The sequence below is a fragment of the Drosophila eugracilis genome, unplaced genomic scaffold (genome assembly GCF_018153835.1).
Source record: "Drosophila eugracilis isolate 14026-0451.02 unplaced genomic scaffold, ASM1815383v1 contig_2167, whole genome shotgun sequence".
NCBI lineage: Eukaryota > Metazoa > Arthropoda > Insecta > Diptera > Drosophilidae > Drosophila > Drosophila eugracilis.
In genome coordinates this window covers 1-17,509 of record NW_024573052.1, presented here as the reverse complement: position 1 = coordinate 17,509, position 17,509 = coordinate 1, and the positions used below count along the sequence as shown (strand labels likewise).

At 44.3% G+C, this 17,509-nt stretch overlaps 4 protein-coding genes across 4 annotated transcripts; all 4 read left to right on the top strand.

Annotated features, from left to right (window-relative positions):
• The first annotated feature begins 1,922 nt into the window (after positions 1–1,922).
• On the top strand, positions 1,923–10,699 carry LOC108103242 (multiple inositol polyphosphate phosphatase 1). Its single transcript, XM_017208643.2, has 5 exons — positions 1,923–2,249; positions 2,553–2,986; positions 8,743–9,119; positions 9,295–9,498; positions 9,560–10,699. Exons 1-5 carry the CDS (start codon positions 2,072–2,074, stop codon positions 9,729–9,731), a joined length of 1,365 nt encoding a protein of 454 aa, XP_017064132.1. The 5' UTR covers positions 1,923–2,071; the 3' UTR covers positions 9,732–10,699.
• LOC108103241 (regulatory-associated protein of mTOR) lies at positions 3,169–8,852 on the top strand. The gene is made up of 3 exons (XM_017208641.2): positions 3,169–5,144; positions 5,203–8,607; positions 8,743–8,852. The coding sequence occupies exons 1-3, from the start codon at positions 3,689–3,691 to the stop codon at positions 8,748–8,750; spliced, it is 4,869 nt and encodes a 1,622-aa protein (XP_017064130.1). The 5' UTR covers positions 3,169–3,688; the 3' UTR covers positions 8,751–8,852.
• Positions 10,700–11,655: 956 nt separating the features above from the next.
• LOC108103198 (protein THEM6) lies at positions 11,656–14,581 on the top strand. Its single transcript, XM_017208586.1, has 4 exons — positions 11,656–11,694; positions 12,434–12,659; positions 13,220–13,434; positions 13,613–14,581. Exons 2-4 carry the CDS (start codon positions 12,500–12,502, stop codon positions 14,015–14,017), a joined length of 780 nt encoding a protein of 259 aa, XP_017064075.1. The 5' UTR covers positions 11,656–11,694; positions 12,434–12,499; the 3' UTR covers positions 14,018–14,581.
• A 1,091-nt stretch (positions 14,582–15,672) lies between these two features.
• On the top strand, positions 15,673–16,966 carry LOC108103202 (protein THEM6). The gene is made up of 2 exons (XM_017208591.2): positions 15,673–15,838; positions 16,252–16,966. The coding sequence occupies exon 2, from the start codon at positions 16,279–16,281 to the stop codon at positions 16,858–16,860; it is 582 nt and encodes a 193-aa protein (XP_017064080.1). The 5' UTR covers positions 15,673–15,838; positions 16,252–16,278; the 3' UTR covers positions 16,861–16,966.
• The last annotated feature ends 543 nt before the right edge of the window (positions 16,967–17,509 follow it).

The following is a 17,509-nucleotide window of genomic DNA, read 5'->3' as shown; positions in this document are numbered from 1 at the left end:
AAAATGTGGATGTTTTTTTAAGTTCTATTAAAATCGATTAAAAATCATCCTAATATTCATAAAATATATTCAGGGATATCTATTTTGTAAGGATTATAACCCAAACAGGGATCATTTTACTGTTTAATGATACAGTCATTAAATTGAAACTAGTCTAACCGTTTGCATAGGATATCATTTAGCCCAGCAACTAGTAACGGATGAATTAGCCACCCAATTGTGGTGCAGACACCGCTGTTTACCTGGCAGGTGGTGCCGTTCTCCTGTTACCTTTACTGATTACTATGGCAGTACTAGAGGAGCTACCGATGGAAGTCCATTCGGCACGTTCCACACACAAAGCAGTCTCATCGGGGCTCTGTTTTTTTTTTTTTTTTTTGCGGTTTTCACTTGGCTGTCTGGGACAGCCATCATAACGCTGTAACCCACCAATTGAAGCACCCACCTCTGAGCCGTAGAAGAACCACCCGCAGAACCAACAGCACCATCCCCTCCCAACCGCTGGTCATTGGCGTTGGCATTATCAGTGCGTGATCATCGTGTCATTGTCAATGGGTTCCGAAAAAAATTAATTACCACCCTGTCCGATAAGTTAGCAGATTAGGGAGCACTCCCCCTGTCCAAACCACCACCCCGGCCCCACTCCTCATCCGAAAATACAACCCACAACACCCACTTTTCCGCCCATTGAGGCACTTGTTTTGGCCACTTAATGCGGCAGGTAATCGTTGAAATTGCGTTCTCCATTCGATTTCGCTGATTGATGGAAGACCTGTCCCCGGTCCCTGTCCACAAATTCCCCAACGATCATACATTGGCAGGTATGTCAGGGAGGTGGGAACTCCTCCGCCTTGTAACGTTACCAAATCACCCTTAAAAACCCATAATTTGATCGATTTTCGTTAGCTGATTGTTATCCTAGCTCACAAAAATAGATTGAAAGTTTCCAAACACGCGCTTTAAGCTCCAAAAACTGGGTGCCCAACAGGTGGCGTAATTACACTGTGAGGAAAGTGGAGCTACCTTGCTTTTCTATAGGGCTAGCTTCATATCAATAAATGCATTTAAAATAAATGCATAAATAAATAATTATAAAAGAGTTTTAAAACACAATTTTTGGGACTGATCATATTAAGTGGCCTACTTCTGTGCACTTCGTAAAAAAAAGGCAAATTTCTTTCTAAGGGACTTAATTTTTGTTGTTGTGGAATCGCGTGTGTTGCTACCACAAATCATAAGCGTATACTGCCTATATTTGGCCCCTCACCATCCTAAAATCGTTAAAGGACAACGACACCGAGATACCGGTTACCTGGCCTTCTAGTTTTGGCGCAAAACCTTTCACGGCACGTGCTTTACTGCTTTTCCTTTTTTTCCTGTTGACATTGGCTGGTTGCGACTTCTTAGGCCCCATATGGCAGCCAAAAAAAGGTCCCCAGGAGCACAAATTTTCCCGAAACTGTTCAAAACAAAACTTTGCATCCAAACAAAACGGTCTTAAAGAAATGTTTATTAATTTCTTAATGCCCTTGGAATTTCGAATTTTTACGTTATATTTTTGATGGGGTCTTTGTTTTTCCCCCTTTGGCAACCGCCTTTTGCTTTTGCGTCTTCTGTTTGGTGTGCGACTAAACATTTGTAGTCACCGATTTTACCGGCCCGGTTAAAACAGAGCTTTTTGTGGCAGAAAGCTCGATGAGGTTGAGAGAGCACTTGTTGAGTTAAAAAAAAAAATCAATACTGGCAAAACAGATGTTTTTCTCAAATAAATAGCTTATAAAAATGAACATGAAAAGGTAAATTTATATATTTTTTAAGTCTTTTATTAAAATACTCTTTAAAAACGGCGCCAAGCTACGATAAGAACGATTATTTTTGCCAGCCCTGTCTCTGACGTTGCCAGACAACGAACTTCTGTGATAGTGCTGCCACCTTTCGACACTCGCACACTTGACAATTTGTTTTACTTTCGTGATTATTTTTTTAGCATTTTTCGTTTACTCTCGTCTTTTGATTCGATTCCATGTTTTAACTTAGTTTTAGTGACAAGTTTTTCTACCCTCCCGGAAAAATGCTAAATCAATTCTGCTGTTTGTTTTTGCTGCTACTCCTTCACTTCTTCGCACGAGTGTCGTGTGTTGAGGAGGAGTGCCGCCGTCTTAATCGCGCTGATATCGAGGGCAGACTGTCAACAAAGACGCCTTACAGAGCGATCGCCAATTACGACGACATGCCGCCGCAATTTGCCGGTTTGTATTCATGTTTTCCTTGTACCACGCATACAGTGGGCATCCGCAAAATCATCTGTTGTCTCAGCTGGGTGGTGACAGTGTACGCTCGATACAAAAACATCTTAAAAATTTGTGTATATATTTCAATTATGCGGCACCACACCAAAAACAAAAAGTTTGGGGCAATGAAAAGTCGAGAAACTATAAAAATGTTGTTATATACATGCTACAAAGTAGCATAAGTTTATCTCATCCGGCATTCACTGTACCAACACATGACTGCTAAAACAGCTGATTTTTCTCTTTTATCCGTTTCACAAGGTTGCCATCCGACGCGAATCTGGTCCATTATTCGACATGGAACTCGAAATCCCAGTGAATCCGTTATTCTCCAGGCCCAAAATCGTCTTTCCGAGATAAAGAAGCTTATTCTAGACCAACCAAATTCGCCGATCTGCTTCGCTGAACAAAACAAGTTAAGGCAATGGAGTTGGAATCATCTTAATGCTACCGAAGATGAAAAGTTACTGGTGGCGGAGGGCGAGGATGAACTGATTGAGCTGGCAGAACGAATGCAGCGTCGATTTCCAGATCTACTTCCGGATTTGTACAGCCCAGAGTGGTATTACTTTAAGTACACGGCAACACAGAGGACGCTAAAAAGTGCAGAGAGTTTTGCCACGGGCTTATTTGGACGTCATCGCATTCGTTCAATAAGATATCCGCCGCCTTTGCACGAAGATCCTATTTTACGGGTAAGTAGTCCTTTGACATAGTACTCCAAACTGTATCATACAAAATTCATTATTTATACTTCATTGTGATTTAAGTATTGTAACCTCATATGTTATAATTTTTGTTTAAAAAATTAAAAACGCGCGCCTTCCTTATCCTCGCATTAATCTGGCAACGCCGGAAACTCATTTTTGTAACGAAATGTTGAGTGTGATATCGATATCGAAGTCGTAAACTGCGTGTCAGTGTGACCACATTGATGGTATCGAATAATCATCGATTTTTATTTTCTGCGTAATTCTTTTCGTATAATTCGATTAAACATAAATAAATAAACGCAGTTGCAAGTATATAAACAGTTAACCAGCATAATCTTATGCTCGAAATCGCCGGTAAAAGTTGTATGTTTTTTATTTTGGCCAACCCGCAATTTAATCGGCGAGGCGGCGTGTTTTCTCCGAGTTCTATTTAACCGTATTCGGGAAATGGGCCGCGATCCGTAGGCGGAAAACGTGGAGAAGAGGAACGAGGAAAGAAAAGCGCCGTGGCGAGGAGGAGGAGTGGAGAGCGAAGTGCGAAAAGTGTTTGGGGTTATGTGTTAGAGTCCCCGCGGGGGGATTTTCAGCTGGTTGGATCCGCAACAGAGACGTAATCGTTCCGGGAAATCACTCGGATTGCAGAGCACTCTCACAAAAAAAAAAAGAAAAGAAAACACGCAAAACATGGCAAGTGCCGTTCGCGCTAAGTCGGCCGCAGTCGGCGTCGTAGTCGACGAAAGCAGTGGTGGCGACAGCGACAGCAAAGGCAGCATTGCCAAGCAGGAGCTGTCCTTAGGTCAAATGACAGAGTCTCTGGCCGCCCTTCGCTCACTACTACAGAAGAGGCACGAAAACTACATACACGCTCGATGGGACGATCCTATACTCTTGATAATGGAGACACTGGAGGAAATTGAATACAGTCAATCCGCTGACTCGGAGGAACAGGTGGCCACCGGTAGAGAACCCTGCCAAGAGGACTCCTTAAACGCCCTGCGTGAGTTGGTTAGGAACATAAAGCCGCCCGACTACTCACTTCTTCTGATTGTAAAGCACATTGAACAACTAACCAACATCTTGGCAACGGACAGCCACGAGCAAGTCTCTTTGATTTGCCTTAGGGATCTGAACAAAACCATTAGAAAGGAGTGGCCCCGGGACAACTGCATCCACGTGATAATGAAGCGAATACAAAATATAAAGCCTCAGCTGACCACGGAAAACTTGTGCTTTGGGGAACGCATACGTGACGACAGGTGTCCACTCTCCCTGCAGACAAAGCGGCACAAAGAACGCATTCAGGCCATGGTTTACGAGCGGCAGCACTGGCGCATCCGTGAGCGCATGAAGACGGCCAGCGTGGCCCTGGTTCTGTGTCTTAATATAGGCGTAGATCCACCCGACGTGGTCAAGATCCAGCCATGTTCTCGACTAGAGTGCTGGATAGATCCCAGTTCAGTGTCGCCACCTAAGGCCATGGAACTTATTGGTAGTAACCTTCAGATGCAGTACGAACGCTGGCAGCCAAGGGCCAGATACAAGAAGTGCCACGATCCCACCGTGGAGGATGTTAAGAAACTGTGCACCTCTCTTCGGCGGAATGCCAAGGGAGAACGTATACTCTTCCATTACAACGGACATGGGGTGCCCAAGCCAACGACCAATGGTGAGATCTGGGTATTCAACAAGACCTTTACGCAGTACATACCTTTGAGCATCTTCGAGCTGATTACTTGGATGTCGGCGCCCTCGATATACGTATACGATTGCTCCAATGCCGGGATCATCATCAACTCGTTTCAGCCGTACGCAGAACAGCATGAACACGAATTGGAGAAGGCGCTGGTCGCCGCCCAGCAGAGGGGTGGGGTCCAGCAACTTTCAGGCGGCCCAGGTGGCGCCGCCAATGTAGCCGGCAATCAGGTACAGCTGCCCAACCAGATGGTCAGCTACAAGAATTGTATACACCTGGCCGCCTGTGCGGCTAACGAAATTCTGCCCATGAATGCCCAGCTGCCGGCGGATCTGTTTACCAGCTGCCTGACCACACCCATAAATATCGCCCTCAAGTGGTACGCCATGCAGGAGAAGCTGGGCATGGTGCCTCGTATCCAGAGCGAGCTGATCGACAAGATACCAGGTGAGATAACCCTTTTACCTTTCCACAGACTCCTTCTAACTCGTAAATCTTTCAATAGGCAAGGTCAACGATCGACGTACAATGATGGGCGAGCTGAACTGGATATTTACCGCCATTACGGACACGATAGCGTGGAACACGCTACCCCGCGATTTGTTCCAGCGTCTGTTCCGTCAAGACCTGCTAGTAGCTAGCCTTTTCCGCAACTTCCTGCTGGCCGAACGCATCCTGCGTAGTCACGATTGTACACCAGTTTCTCTACCCGCCCTGCCCCCTTGCTATCGCCATCCAATGTGGAAGGCCTGGGATCTGGTGGTGGATCTGGCCCTGCAGCAGTTACCCGAGATCCTCGACCACAATGCTCCTTATCGCCAGCTGCCGTTCTTCGAGCATCAGCTAACGGCTTTCCAAGTTTGGCTAGATAGCGAATCGGAGTCGAGAACGCCACCGGAGCAGCTGCCCATTGTACTGCAGGTGCTTCTATCGCAGGTGCACCGCTTGAGAGCCTTAGAATTACTGGCACGTTTCTTGGATCTGGGTCCTTGGGCCGTTAATCTCGCCCTAGGAGTCGGCATATTTCCTTATGTGCTTAAGCTGCTACAGAGTTCCACACGTGAGTTGCGACCAGTTTTGGTGTTCATTTGGGCCAAGATTCTGGCTGTGGATCCAACATGCCAGGTTGATCTGGTCAAGGAGTACAAGTACTTTTTGTCCGTGCTGCAAGACACCTCCGTCTCTAAGGAGCATCGCACGTTATCCGCCTTCGTATTGTCCTCCATTGTGCACAACTTTCTGCTGGGCCAAACTAGCGCCCTGCAGGGCCCGCTTCTGTCTATTTGCCTAGAGCAGCTCAACGACGGAAGTTGGTTGCTGCGTCAGTGGCTTGCCATTTGCCTAGGCATGCTGTGGCAAAACTTTGAGAAGGCGCGATGGTCAGGAGCCCGAGATTTGGCTCACGAGAAACTGTACGTTCTGCTGCGGGACTCGATTCCGGAAGTGAGAGCCGCTGCTGTATTCGCATTGGGCACATTTATTAGCTCTGTGACGGATCGCAGCGAGGAGCAGGCCAATAACATTGATCGCATCATTGCCATTACCATGCTGGAGACCGTGGGTGAGGATATGTCCCCGCTGGTACGCATGGAGTTGGCTGCCGCTCTGCAATGGATGGTCCTGCTGTTTGAGTCTCAGTTTGTGGCCGTTTATCTAACAGAGCACATGCGAGGCCATGCGTCCGCCGCTTCTTTTGTGATGTGCGGCGATCCCAGGGATCTGACATCTTCTACTCATAGCCTGGAGCGTCATGTTACCATCCGAAGAGGAGCCAGCTCCAGCTCCATATCCAATATGGGCGGTGCTACAACCAGCTCGGGTGCTGGGTCATCCGGCAACACTTTGGGTCGCTCAAAGAGTGGATCTGGTAGCTCCGGCGGAAGAGGAGCAGCAGGAGCTGCTGGAGGCACTAATAGCATACCCTTCCAGTCGATCTTCACCAAGCTGTGGCTGGGCATTTGCAATCTGGCCCAGGATCCGTTTCCCCGTGTTGCAGCCATTGCTCAAGAGATTGTTGATCATGTGAGGGATACGGCTTTGTGTCCTATTATGGCCGCTAAGGAAGCCACGATGGCGACGGCCTCGGAGAAATGCAGTAGTTTGAGTGTAAGCCTGCCACCAAGTCCGAATACAAGGGTTAATTACTTGGGTGGCACCGGAGGACCAGGAGGAGCCGGGGCTGCTGGAGAATCACCTCCTGTCGGTGCAGCAGCCTCGGGCGCCAGCCACTGGGCCCAAAAGCTGCGGTTATCGGGCAGTGGAGGCGGCGTGGCTGTAGGAGATCCTCAGACTCTCCTGCAGCGCAAGCTGCGGACCAGCTCCATAAACGATGAGACTGACAGTGGACCAGCATACTCAAGAGGAGCAGTAGGCGCTGGAGCTGGATTAGGATTGCCCAGCGGACCGAGGGAGAGTACCCATTCGGCGCGGAGCAGCGGCAGTGAGAGCAATCAGTACTTGGAGCCTGGACACAGCCTCACACCCATTGTAACGACCGAGTTTATACACTGGGCCATTTCCTATTTTACACGGCCCGGCAAGGAGCGCTATAGCAGTGCTGAGGGAGTGGCGGAGGAGGGACGCCAGCGTTACCCAGTAGACCGAAACTCGATGGAGTTGCGACTCAGAAGATTGCGCTTCTTGAAAAACGATTATATTCGTCGGAATGCACGCCGCCAGCACCAGGAGCAGAGTGATCGATTTGGTTACGATGTGTGCGTATGGAACCGAAAGACACAGTTCACGCCCTCCATTGTGAAGCTGCTACCATATGAGCCACAGATTGCAGTAGCCTACAGAGAGAAGGTTCTTGTGTACGACTTCCAGTACAATTCGGTGCGCACCTACGGCTCTGATGCTTTAGCTGAAAGTAGCTCCACTGGCTCTAGCTCCGGGTATGGATCGGGTTCTGGATCATCTTCTTCTCTCAATGGCAGTACTCCGCGGAAATCGGGCTGTGGTGGATTTTCCACCGCCCCCTTTGCTCGCGTAAGTAGCATCGAGTTCATCAATGCTCATGATATGGCGCTCAACCTAGTGGCACACGAAGACGGAGTGGTAAGAGTCTGGCAATCCTCGTCGCCGGCCAACTCTGCCAATTCCGAGGATTCCCCCAGCAAGGCCCGCTTAGTGACAGCTTGGACAGCCCTGGGGCAGGTTAATCAGACTGGTTATCGTCAGCGTAGTATGGCTTCTGGCGGAAGCATTGGCAAGGGTACGGACGTGTCGGGACTCTCGATGGGTGGATCTGGCACAGGGAGCATTGTGACTGCCTGGCAGCAGTGCAGCCAGAACCTAGTGATAGGCGGAGGAGGCTGTCGATTTATTCGCATCTGGGACGTGGAGAGGGAGCTAAAATTGGCGGATATTCCTTTAGGTCGCAGCGAAACCTGTGCCCGGGTTCTGGCACCCTACCTGCCCAACATGCGATCGGATGTGATCCTCGTCGGTTGTGACGACGGTAGTGTGCGCCTGTTTGACAAACGATGTTCGCCGCAGGATGCACGGATCTCTGTATACAGACGCCACAGTGCTCCCATTCTACACGCTTGCATGCGGGCCAACGAAACGGTGTTGGTTTCCGGTTGCACTGAAGGTCGGATTAGCGTGGCGGATTTACGGGGGAGCCAGTTTCCCAATAGCGTTAGTGATGTGCTGCACGAGTGGGACGCTGGTGGTGATGTGACGGCCATTGCTAGTCACCAGATAGCGGACACGGTGGCCTGCGGAAATGCCTCCAAGATCGGAATATACTCGCTAGACGGCCGAGTGCAGAAGGTGCTAAGAACGAACGAGGGTTTTATTGGACCCAAGATCGGACATCCCACCTGGCTGTCGTTTCATTCGTACAAGGTGCAGCTGGCAGTGGGCTTTGTGGACAATATGGTGGCCATCTACAGCCCCACCCCAGGTAGTAATCAATAATAAGATAAAAAATTAGCAAGAAGTATGTATAAGATTTATTTATTTCACATATTGCTTATTAAAGTTCTTAGAGTGTAGCCTAGAATTTTTACTAATTGATAATTCACATTTATATTTGCAGTTCTATAAGGGCTGTGGAAAATGGAAAATTGACGTCGATAAGAATCCCGAAACCTTGGTCAACGCACGCAGGTTCCTTGCGGAGCCGCAGATGGAGTCAGCAGTGGAGCAGGTACGGAGCAGCACAAGAATAGCGGATCTTCAGCCGGAGGACGTCCAGCTTATGTATACGGTTTGCGCTTTCGAGACAGCTTGGCATCGCCCGCGTCATGGGTCCGGTTCATCGGATTCCGTCTGGTGTAACTTCTTCGATGTGGCCACCCTAGACGCCCTGGAGTTCTTTGAGGATTTAGAATACTATTGGAACGATGGCTACGGCTACGAACTGACCCATCGCATTGCCTGTCCGGCAATTGCAGATATGTTTGCGGCCATCAGGTGAGGGCAGACTATGTAATATTTAATTTATTTTACTAGTTTCAATTGAAATTGATTGAATTGATTGAAATAGATCGAAATGATTCCATTCTTTTATAATTCTTCCGCTTAACTTGTGGTACAAGATAAAGGTTTGGCAATACAAGCACCTCAAAATTGATATATATTTTTGCAGTTCATCTGAAAAGGAGGAGCTACCTCGGCGGGCCAACGCCACGCTGTATTTCACGCACTCGGGAACACTTCTTAAGTTGCTGGCCCACCTAGGATTGGCCCGGGACAAAAAGCCGCTGACGCACAAGCACTTTGCCAGCGAACGTCTTTGGCGCACAAGCCAAATCGACGCTTTCGCGACCAACTTGGCCTTCATCCGCTACGAGTTAGTGATACTCAATGAAATCGTTAAATTATATATATATAATAATGAATCCCCCTTGCAGTTGCGACAAGGAGGAGCCGCAGGTTTTAGTAATGCACCAGGAGCGAGTGGTGCGCCTACCCAAATGCCCTCAAGACGAGGACCTCTGTCCGATGGCTAAACTCCGTAGTATTTTCGCTAAAAGCGTGGACCACTGCGACGTTGAAGAGATGTGTCGCGTGAAGACCAACTGAGGAGCTGCTGTTGCTGTTTTATTGCTCTGCTCCCCTGCCACTGCAAGACCTTGTTAAAGGGGTTTGTCGGAATGTTTAGGATACAACTGAATTAAACGATATAGATAAGAATGGAATAGATGTGAAAGAGCTGGAATTAAGCGATGATACAACTAGGATTAGTTTTCTAAGAGATGAGAAGCCGGAAAGTTATGTGTTGACCAAGTGGCGAGTCTGTGTCTTTTGTATGCCTTATTAATTGATGTGGACCATCCAATCCAGAGCAAGCGAACTTCGAACAGGAGCGCAGGAGAGAGAGCGAGATGGTAATGGAAAACGTAAGACAGAAAGAGAGAGGGAGAGGCCAGCCCGTGTCATGCTTTATTTACATATATACTTTAGTCCATATACTCCCGATGTCTCCCAACTGCTGTAAAGCCTACAGGATTTATCTTGGTTTCCTTTTTTTTTTTTTGTTATTCAGTTAATCATACTTATAACCTTAACCTTATCCTTATCCCAAAAGTCAAAAGGCAACGCATACTGTATATATATAAATAATTGATGTATAAGATTAGTTAACTATAGCTATATTTACCCAACACACCACACATATAGACATAAACACAAGCATAGTAATATGCCTCTATTCAAATCAGCCCTTTAAAGAAGAAAGAAAAGTAAACGTTCGTTGTGCTAACTTGTGTTATATACCTATAAACAAAACCAGATATATATTTGATAAGGCAAGGATATAGAATGAATATTGGGTTCCTATATCAATTGTTCAGCGGATTGGGAGACCCACACACTTTGTACATAGCACTTACGACTTTAATCACTTTTGTCTAATTTTGTTTGTCCTATCGAAAGCCCAACAAAAACAACTGCAGTAACAACAAATAAAACTAACGAAAGTTATAGTTTAAAGCTTAACTTGCTTGGACTTTTCGAATTGTTTAAGCTGAAAATAAAGAAAAATCAATGCACACCTGTGGGCGAATGACTTGACTTTTTAGCAGGCTTTTAAATAGTTTCTTTGATTTTTCCCTATTGTTTTTATTTTTATGGGTGCAAACTTCCCGTATTTGCTCAACGTGTGCCCTGCTAGTGTTTACAGCCAGCTAATTTGTGTTGTCGCTTGACAGGGCTATAATCCCGAGTTAGCGGAACAAAGGCCATCTCAACGGATCCGATCGAAGCTAAGCTAAATCAAGTGGGTTTATTCTTGGCATTTGCCATTCGCATAGAATTAAGTACTTGATATAAGTTTGTTTATCTTTTTGGGCCCGAGTAAGCGGAAACATTTCTAGTCTAGCTCAAGAAACATCTTAACAACTTTGAGTTGGTTGACAGCGCAGTTCACAATCTAGATTCAAGATAATCATCTTTAAAGACGTATTAGTTACCCTTTACTATAACACATATTCTTTAGTTTAATATTTCTGATTATTTTTCTATGTCATTCCCCTCGATTTAATATTCGTAAAGGTGACGTTTAAAACAACAATTTCTAGAGATGAAAAATAATAGGCTACAGCCACCTAATTGCAGTTAATTGAGATTGTGCAGGCATTAAATTACCTATTATAATTTGTGTTTTTAATTATGGAAATTCAATAATTAGCACCTAGTTTTGGGTACATGTTCTCCCACTAATCGCTTATATTATTTTCCATTACCACACGTCACCCATATCATTATGGCTCTAACATACCCCTCAATTCTACAAATACCCAATAGTATCCAATATTTGTTAGGGGGGCCGGTGTGGGATGGACCGGGACCGGCAACAGGTTCAACCCTTAGCCAGCGGAGCTTTTTGGCCGAAAGCTGTGAGGACGTCAGCTGAGAGCGGTGTGTGCGGGAGCTGCGCAGGCGTCGACTGCGGCGGCGACAGAGGCTGCGGCGGACTTTTCGCCAGTGGACGGATTTGGATTTGGCCAAAAAGGCGATTCAGTCTCAGTGCGCTGTTGTCGCTGCGGTAGGCGTTTGGCTTGCATATTTTGGTTTTTGGTTTTGAACATTTTCGTATGAAACACCTTTTTGTTGCTCATTTTTTTCGTGTGCTTAATAATTTAATAATGTGTTGTGTGTGCGCGTGATAGTGGTTTTTCCTGTTATTGGAAAATATCGAATATTAATTCGGGGGCGGTAATAGTGACAGTTAGAGGAGAGGACTGAAAGTGGCCGGGTGGCCTGATGTCCCAATGTCCAATTGTCCTGGCCATGAATCGAGCCACGAATCAACAAATTAGGGGTTGTCCTGGCCGCGCGCGAGTGTTTCTGCGAGTGTGTGTTTGTGATACACAGGGACAATTTGGGAATACTTTTAAAAATAATTTCAAATTTAATGTATAAGAAAAATATTTAAAAACAGAAAACTTAAATTATCTGTTATGTGCAAGTAGGGAATTCTTTTTTTTTTCTGTGCTTAGTGTGTGTGTCTTTCGGATCAGGACCTGACCAATTAAATCACTTGATGGCGAAAACATGACCTAATTCTGCTCAGCATCTTTGCTAGCTTAGCCAGGACCAGAACCGCGCTTAGAAAACCACCCCCATAAATTTAACCTCTGAACGCCGAAAGTCTCACCCTTAACCCTTAGTCGAGCACTTGCTTGGTTTCCTGCTTCCGTATTCTAATTAGATTGCAATCATTTGACAATTTGATTGCCAGCCGTCTTGATGAGCCGCTCTTACTCCTCCTATTCTATTTGCAGCGCCTTTTGCTCCACTCACCACAGCCCCAGCCCGTCCGCCCACCACTTAGTGAATCTGTTGGCGGAATGGAGCAACTCTGCTACCTGGCGCTTAGCGTCCTGCTGGCCATCGTTGTGCTTTATGGACTCCTAGAACTCCATTACTTCCTGCGCATGTGCCTTTGTGTCCTGCTCGCTCGGTTTGTGAAGAGGCGCTGCCACATCCTTGACGCCACCACGGTCAACGGTGAGTACTGCACAGTCCTAACCCAAGTTCCTTATTTAGTTTACTTATAGAAATGAGAAAATTACCCATCTTAGAACTACCTTAATTCATAAAGTAATTTACAGCATTTTGAACTTGTTGTAGAATTCTATGTTCAGTTTAATTACAGAGTCAAAACAAAAAGATCTAAACTGTCCGCGCATTTTTAAGAATAACTTTTAAATATAACAGAACTCTCTGAAGATCAAAGCCAACAAAAAGCTTAACTATAATTATGAATTCTTAGACTGGTGCATTGTTATACTTTCTAAGTGGCTCATACGGTTTTGTATAGAGTAAACCGTATACGTACAAGTGCCAGCAAGATGGCTCTAAAGGTTAACACTCATACGCAGTGTGGGCTCTACTCGTTTAGTTAAAGTTTATTTATTTAATGAAAGTAATTGTTTGCTTTAGTGTTCTAGATAACTCTAACTTATATAAATAACTATTAAGTGCATTTGGATATTTTTTTGAAATCAAAAGAGTTGGAATCTTCCATTTCTTTGAATGATCTACTACTTTTATAAACCTCATTTTAGGACTCTGCCTCACCAATGATGTGGACACATTGTTGTATCATATGAACAATGCTCGTTATTTCCGAGAGCTGGACTTTGCCCGCGTGGATTTTTATGAGCGGACCAATCTGTACCGCACCATTACGGGAATGGGCGGTTCCGTTTTCCAGGGGGCGGCAACAATTCGCTACCGACGCTTCATCCGCCCTTTCCACCGTTTTAACATTGTCTCGCAAGTTAGTTTAAAAAGCAATTATTAAAAACATTTTCCTTTTGTAATAAAACGAATTTTGTTTCCTCTATTTTATTAGTTACAAAAATAAGGAAACTTTGCAGTTTTTAAAAATATTATTTGCCATATTCTAAATAATTTGTAACCTTGTGTAAGTCCTGATTTCCTTTTGTTATTTTCAGATAATTTATTGGGACGAACAGTCGCTGTTCATGGAACATCGATTTGTCCGCCCGTCAGACAAGTTTGTGCATTGCATCGCTATCTGCCGCCAGCGAGTGATCGACGTATCCATGGAAGCTGTAATGGCGGAACTCTTGCCCAGGACGTCCTCCAATGGATTCCGTGCCACGACATCACCTTCTATAGCTGCTCCGACGGCGGCTTCTGGCGGTATTAGCAATCCGGCCATGGATACTTCGTTGGCGGAGAATGGACATGGGTCGACCGGAGGGGCGACGACTGCGGGGGCCGCGCCTACGACCACAGCGCACTGTCTGAAGCTAAAGCCATCGCTGCCTCCGGAGTTGGCTAAGTGGATCGAGTACAATGACATGTCTAGTAAGAACCTTCGGAGCGGCTGCTGACTGGAGTCGTTAGAATCGCCGGAAGCGAAGGCGAACGCGCAACTGGAAAAGGAAACGGATACTCCCATTAACCCATTTTTTTTTTGTCTCGCGTGCTAGTGTGTGTGTACGTGTTAATGTGTGCTAATGTTTAATGTTTAAGTGTGACCGTGGAATGTGTAAATTGTAAGCTATGTATGTAAGTGTCTCAAAAAACAAAACAAAAACCCGCCCTGTTTTGGCCTTAACTAATGTATTGCATAACTACCCAGAGATCAGCCACGCCCTCTGATCAAAATCGAAAAACAAAGCCCCTTGGTAGACCACAGTGCGTAAGTTACGATGTAAAATGATTGTTTAGTAAAATTAACAAAATAATGTGAAAATATGCAATCGAATGAGGGGTTTTCTTGGGCCCTTGGCTTCAGTTCCTGTAAGAAGGGTACAAAATAGTAGGTAATACTCTTTATATAAGAAAATCAATCAATCATTGATTAGATACAAAATAACATGTAGAACAGAAATATATTATGGAGAAAATGTTAAAGAAGCCTTTTAACAAATTAATTATTAATTATCTCAAAATACTTCTATTGTGCTTACTCTAATGATTAAGCTGTGCGAAAACCCAGTGGTAAATATTTTCTTAAGAATTTATATCACTTGGCTAGAACTTGTGATTAAACCCCATCTTGAACTTTCAGCAACGGCCCTTTGAGACTTTGTCTATTCGGGTAATTTGCAGTTAACAAAACAGCCAGGTGATTGCAGTTCAATGGTTAGTGTTTGCACTGATCACAGTCATCTTATCGCATAGCTATAATTTCCAGTGTCTATTTGCTAATTACTCCACGCCAGAGATTCCCACACATCGGAATCAATCGATCGGTTCGTCAAGTTGGAATTATCTTTACAGGTGAGTAAAGAAATACGGTAAATATCGAAGAAATCGAGAAAAATCACCCTGCATTAGCTATTACCTGTACTTACTAAAAATACCTGAAATTGTTTATTATAGCCAAGACTATGACTTAAAAACAATTTACATAGTTTAATGGATGTTTAAATTCTGTATACGCCTAGTTAAAATGAATGAATACTTCCCTGCTAATGAAAATGCTTATAAGGCCATTATTACATAGATTTTGTATTACTTACTATTATTTAGCTACACTGTTTTAATAGTAATTTTATTGTTATTTACTTTGAGTGTTTTTTTAAACAACAACTTTTGACTCGAAAATAGCCAACTAATCAGCATTTTATTCCTTTATTATTATTTTTAGCTTTGTCTTCTCATTATCGCTTCCCCTCTTCTCTACTTGTGCTGAGTGTTGTCAAATCGTTTTTTATGTAGCCATTAAGAAATTATAAAGAATATAGAATACCATGATATAATATATAATATATGATTGCTTAATATTATATTTTACTTTAAAATTTGAAATTCTTCAAGTAAATGAATTAATGAATATTGGATAGCGGATAGCTAATATTTACATTCATATTATTTGTGTTATTTTTTTGTTTGATATTTTTAATTCCGGTTTTAGCCAAACTAATTAGTCCATAGCTGGCAACACTGCATGCATTGGGTAACTTTCGAGAGATTGCTTTCTTCTGTTTCGGCGTTGCGTCGTCTTCGGCGTTGCCAATCGGCACTCTTCAGTCTACGACCTACACTCTGCAATCTTCGGTATTCAGTCGTCTGTGGCCTTGCCTCGCCAACGGTTGTGTTGTTGGCTACCGCTCTGTCCGATTTTACTGCCATTACCGCTCTGCCCGCTTGTCACGCTCTACGTTGCTAGTGAGTTTAGCTGAGCTGAACGACCGACTGCAAATGTAAGTATACGTGTATCCAGTTGCTTGGCGAAGGGGTCAACCGATACAATTGACTTTCCCGGCAACGGACTTTGTCGATCCGGTAAATCAGCGCCAAAGTCTGAAGCACAAATAAAGAAGTCAGGGAAATATCCATTGGATAGAAGCTTCTTATAACCAAATTATTTATGGAATACAAAATATAATAATATCAACAAACATTTAACAAATGTAACATTTTTAAAAGTTTTTTGTTTTTAAACCTAAAAAATAGAAAAAGCTAGCTAGGAAGAGTTAGGACTCTTATTTCGAAAATAATTACTTAAAGAGGCAGATGAACTATGAACTGATAATAATACTTATTAATTCCATTTTCTTGCTGTGTAGTCACAACTTTCACTGTCACTAACGGGTTTTCCCCTCCGACCTTTCAGTGTGAATATATACATTTAGATACCACGATGTCTTGGCTGGTGCTGCTGCTAATCTTGTACGTGATCTGGGATGTAAACTACTTTATCCGCTGTGTGTTCACAGTGTTCGCTGGTCGGCTGTTTCAGCGTAAGCGCAAGGTCACGGACACCACAACGATCTATGGGTTATGCACCTCGCAGGATGTGGACATCTTTATCCGACACATGAATAATGCCCGTTATCTGCGTGAATTGGACTTTGCCCGTTTTCATTTCTACGCCCTCACCGGGCTTTATGAACGGATTCGTGACCGACGTGGTGGGGCTGTCCAGGGTGCCAGTAGTGTCCGATACCGCCGCACCATCCCCATCTTCCATCCGTACAAGATCCAGACCAAATTGATCTGGTGGGACGACAAGGCCATCTACCTGGAGCAGCAATTCATCACCCTTTCAGACGGCTTTGTGCGAGCGGTGGCCATGTCCAAGCAGAACATCACCAACTGTAATGTGCTGGAGGTCCTCAAGACCTACCCGGAAACTGCCCAGCGACCAGAAAAACCAGAGGAACTCAAGCTCTGGCTGGATGCCATAGAATTGTCCAGTCAGAAGCTGCGAAAGGACAAGTGAAGTTAACTCAGCTGAAGCACAAATCTTGCCTCATTTCCTTAGTAAAGTAATTTTTTTTTTAGTGGAATGGCTAAAGCTTTTTAAATATAGTTTTTTATAAACAACATATTAATATTTTTAAATATTCTTTTAACAAAGTTTAAGGAATCATATCTCAAAATATTTCTTTATTTATCACAAATTTTTTTTGGCTAAGATCTGCAATTTTTGATGAACGTTTTTCAGAGAACTAGTTTTATAGTGGAAATCCTATATAAGAAGTGGATAAAATTCCTTTTCTTGGCTTTTATTTATGCTAAGTTCAATATCACCCAACGCAAGTCGATAAGTGGATGATTGTATTTATTTTTTTCCCGCTGTCTCTGTTATGGCACAGTTTATAATGTCGCGGGACTACTGCCATCAGCGTTTTTGCTATAACGCATGCAGAATCGGATTTCAAATTTTAATTTCATTTTTTAAATGCCAATCGAAGAGAAATCAAGAAAAAACGTGATATATGTTGTTGTGGCCTTTTAGCTCTAACTTTGTCAAAACAAGCCGCATGGCTTAGGCAATGGCTGTTTCATGCAGCTAACTTTGAAACTTAACACCCCCATACTTACTTTTTGCGTAGTTGTTCTGATTTTTTAGTGCGAGCTCTGTTTTA

What these genes read in the sequence shown, in the direction of transcription:
- LOC108103242 (XM_017208643.2), top strand. Translation starts at nt 2,072, where the DNA reads ATGCTAAATCAATTCTGCTGTTTGTTTTTGCTGCTACTCCTTCACTTC. An exon ending in ACGAAGATCCTATTTTACGG is followed by an intron (nt 2,987 to 8,742) that starts GTAAGTAGTCCT and finishes TTATATTTGCAG; the next exon opens with TTCTATAAGGGCTGTGGAAA. An exon ending in GATATGTTTGCGGCCATCAG is followed by an intron (nt 9,120 to 9,294) that starts GTGAGGGCAGAC and finishes ATATTTTTGCAG; the next exon opens with TTCATCTGAAAAGGAGGAGC.
- LOC108103241 (XM_017208641.2), top strand. Translation starts at nt 3,689, where the DNA reads ATGGCAAGTGCCGTTCGCGCTAAGTCGGCCGCAGTCGGCGTCGTAGTC. An exon ending in GCTGATCGACAAGATACCAG is followed by an intron (nt 5,145 to 5,202) that starts GTGAGATAACCC and finishes ATCTTTCAATAG; the next exon opens with GCAAGGTCAACGATCGACGT.
- LOC108103198 (XM_017208586.1), top strand. Translation starts at nt 12,500, where the DNA reads ATGGAGCAACTCTGCTACCTGGCGCTTAGCGTCCTGCTGGCCATCGTT. An exon ending in TGACGCCACCACGGTCAACG is followed by an intron (nt 12,660 to 13,219) that starts GTGAGTACTGCA and finishes ACCTCATTTTAG; the next exon opens with GACTCTGCCTCACCAATGAT. An exon ending in GTTTTAACATTGTCTCGCAA is followed by an intron (nt 13,435 to 13,612) that starts GTTAGTTTAAAA and finishes TGTTATTTTCAG; the next exon opens with ATAATTTATTGGGACGAACA.
- LOC108103202 (XM_017208591.2), top strand. Translation starts at nt 16,279, where the DNA reads ATGTCTTGGCTGGTGCTGCTGCTAATCTTGTACGTGATCTGGGATGTA.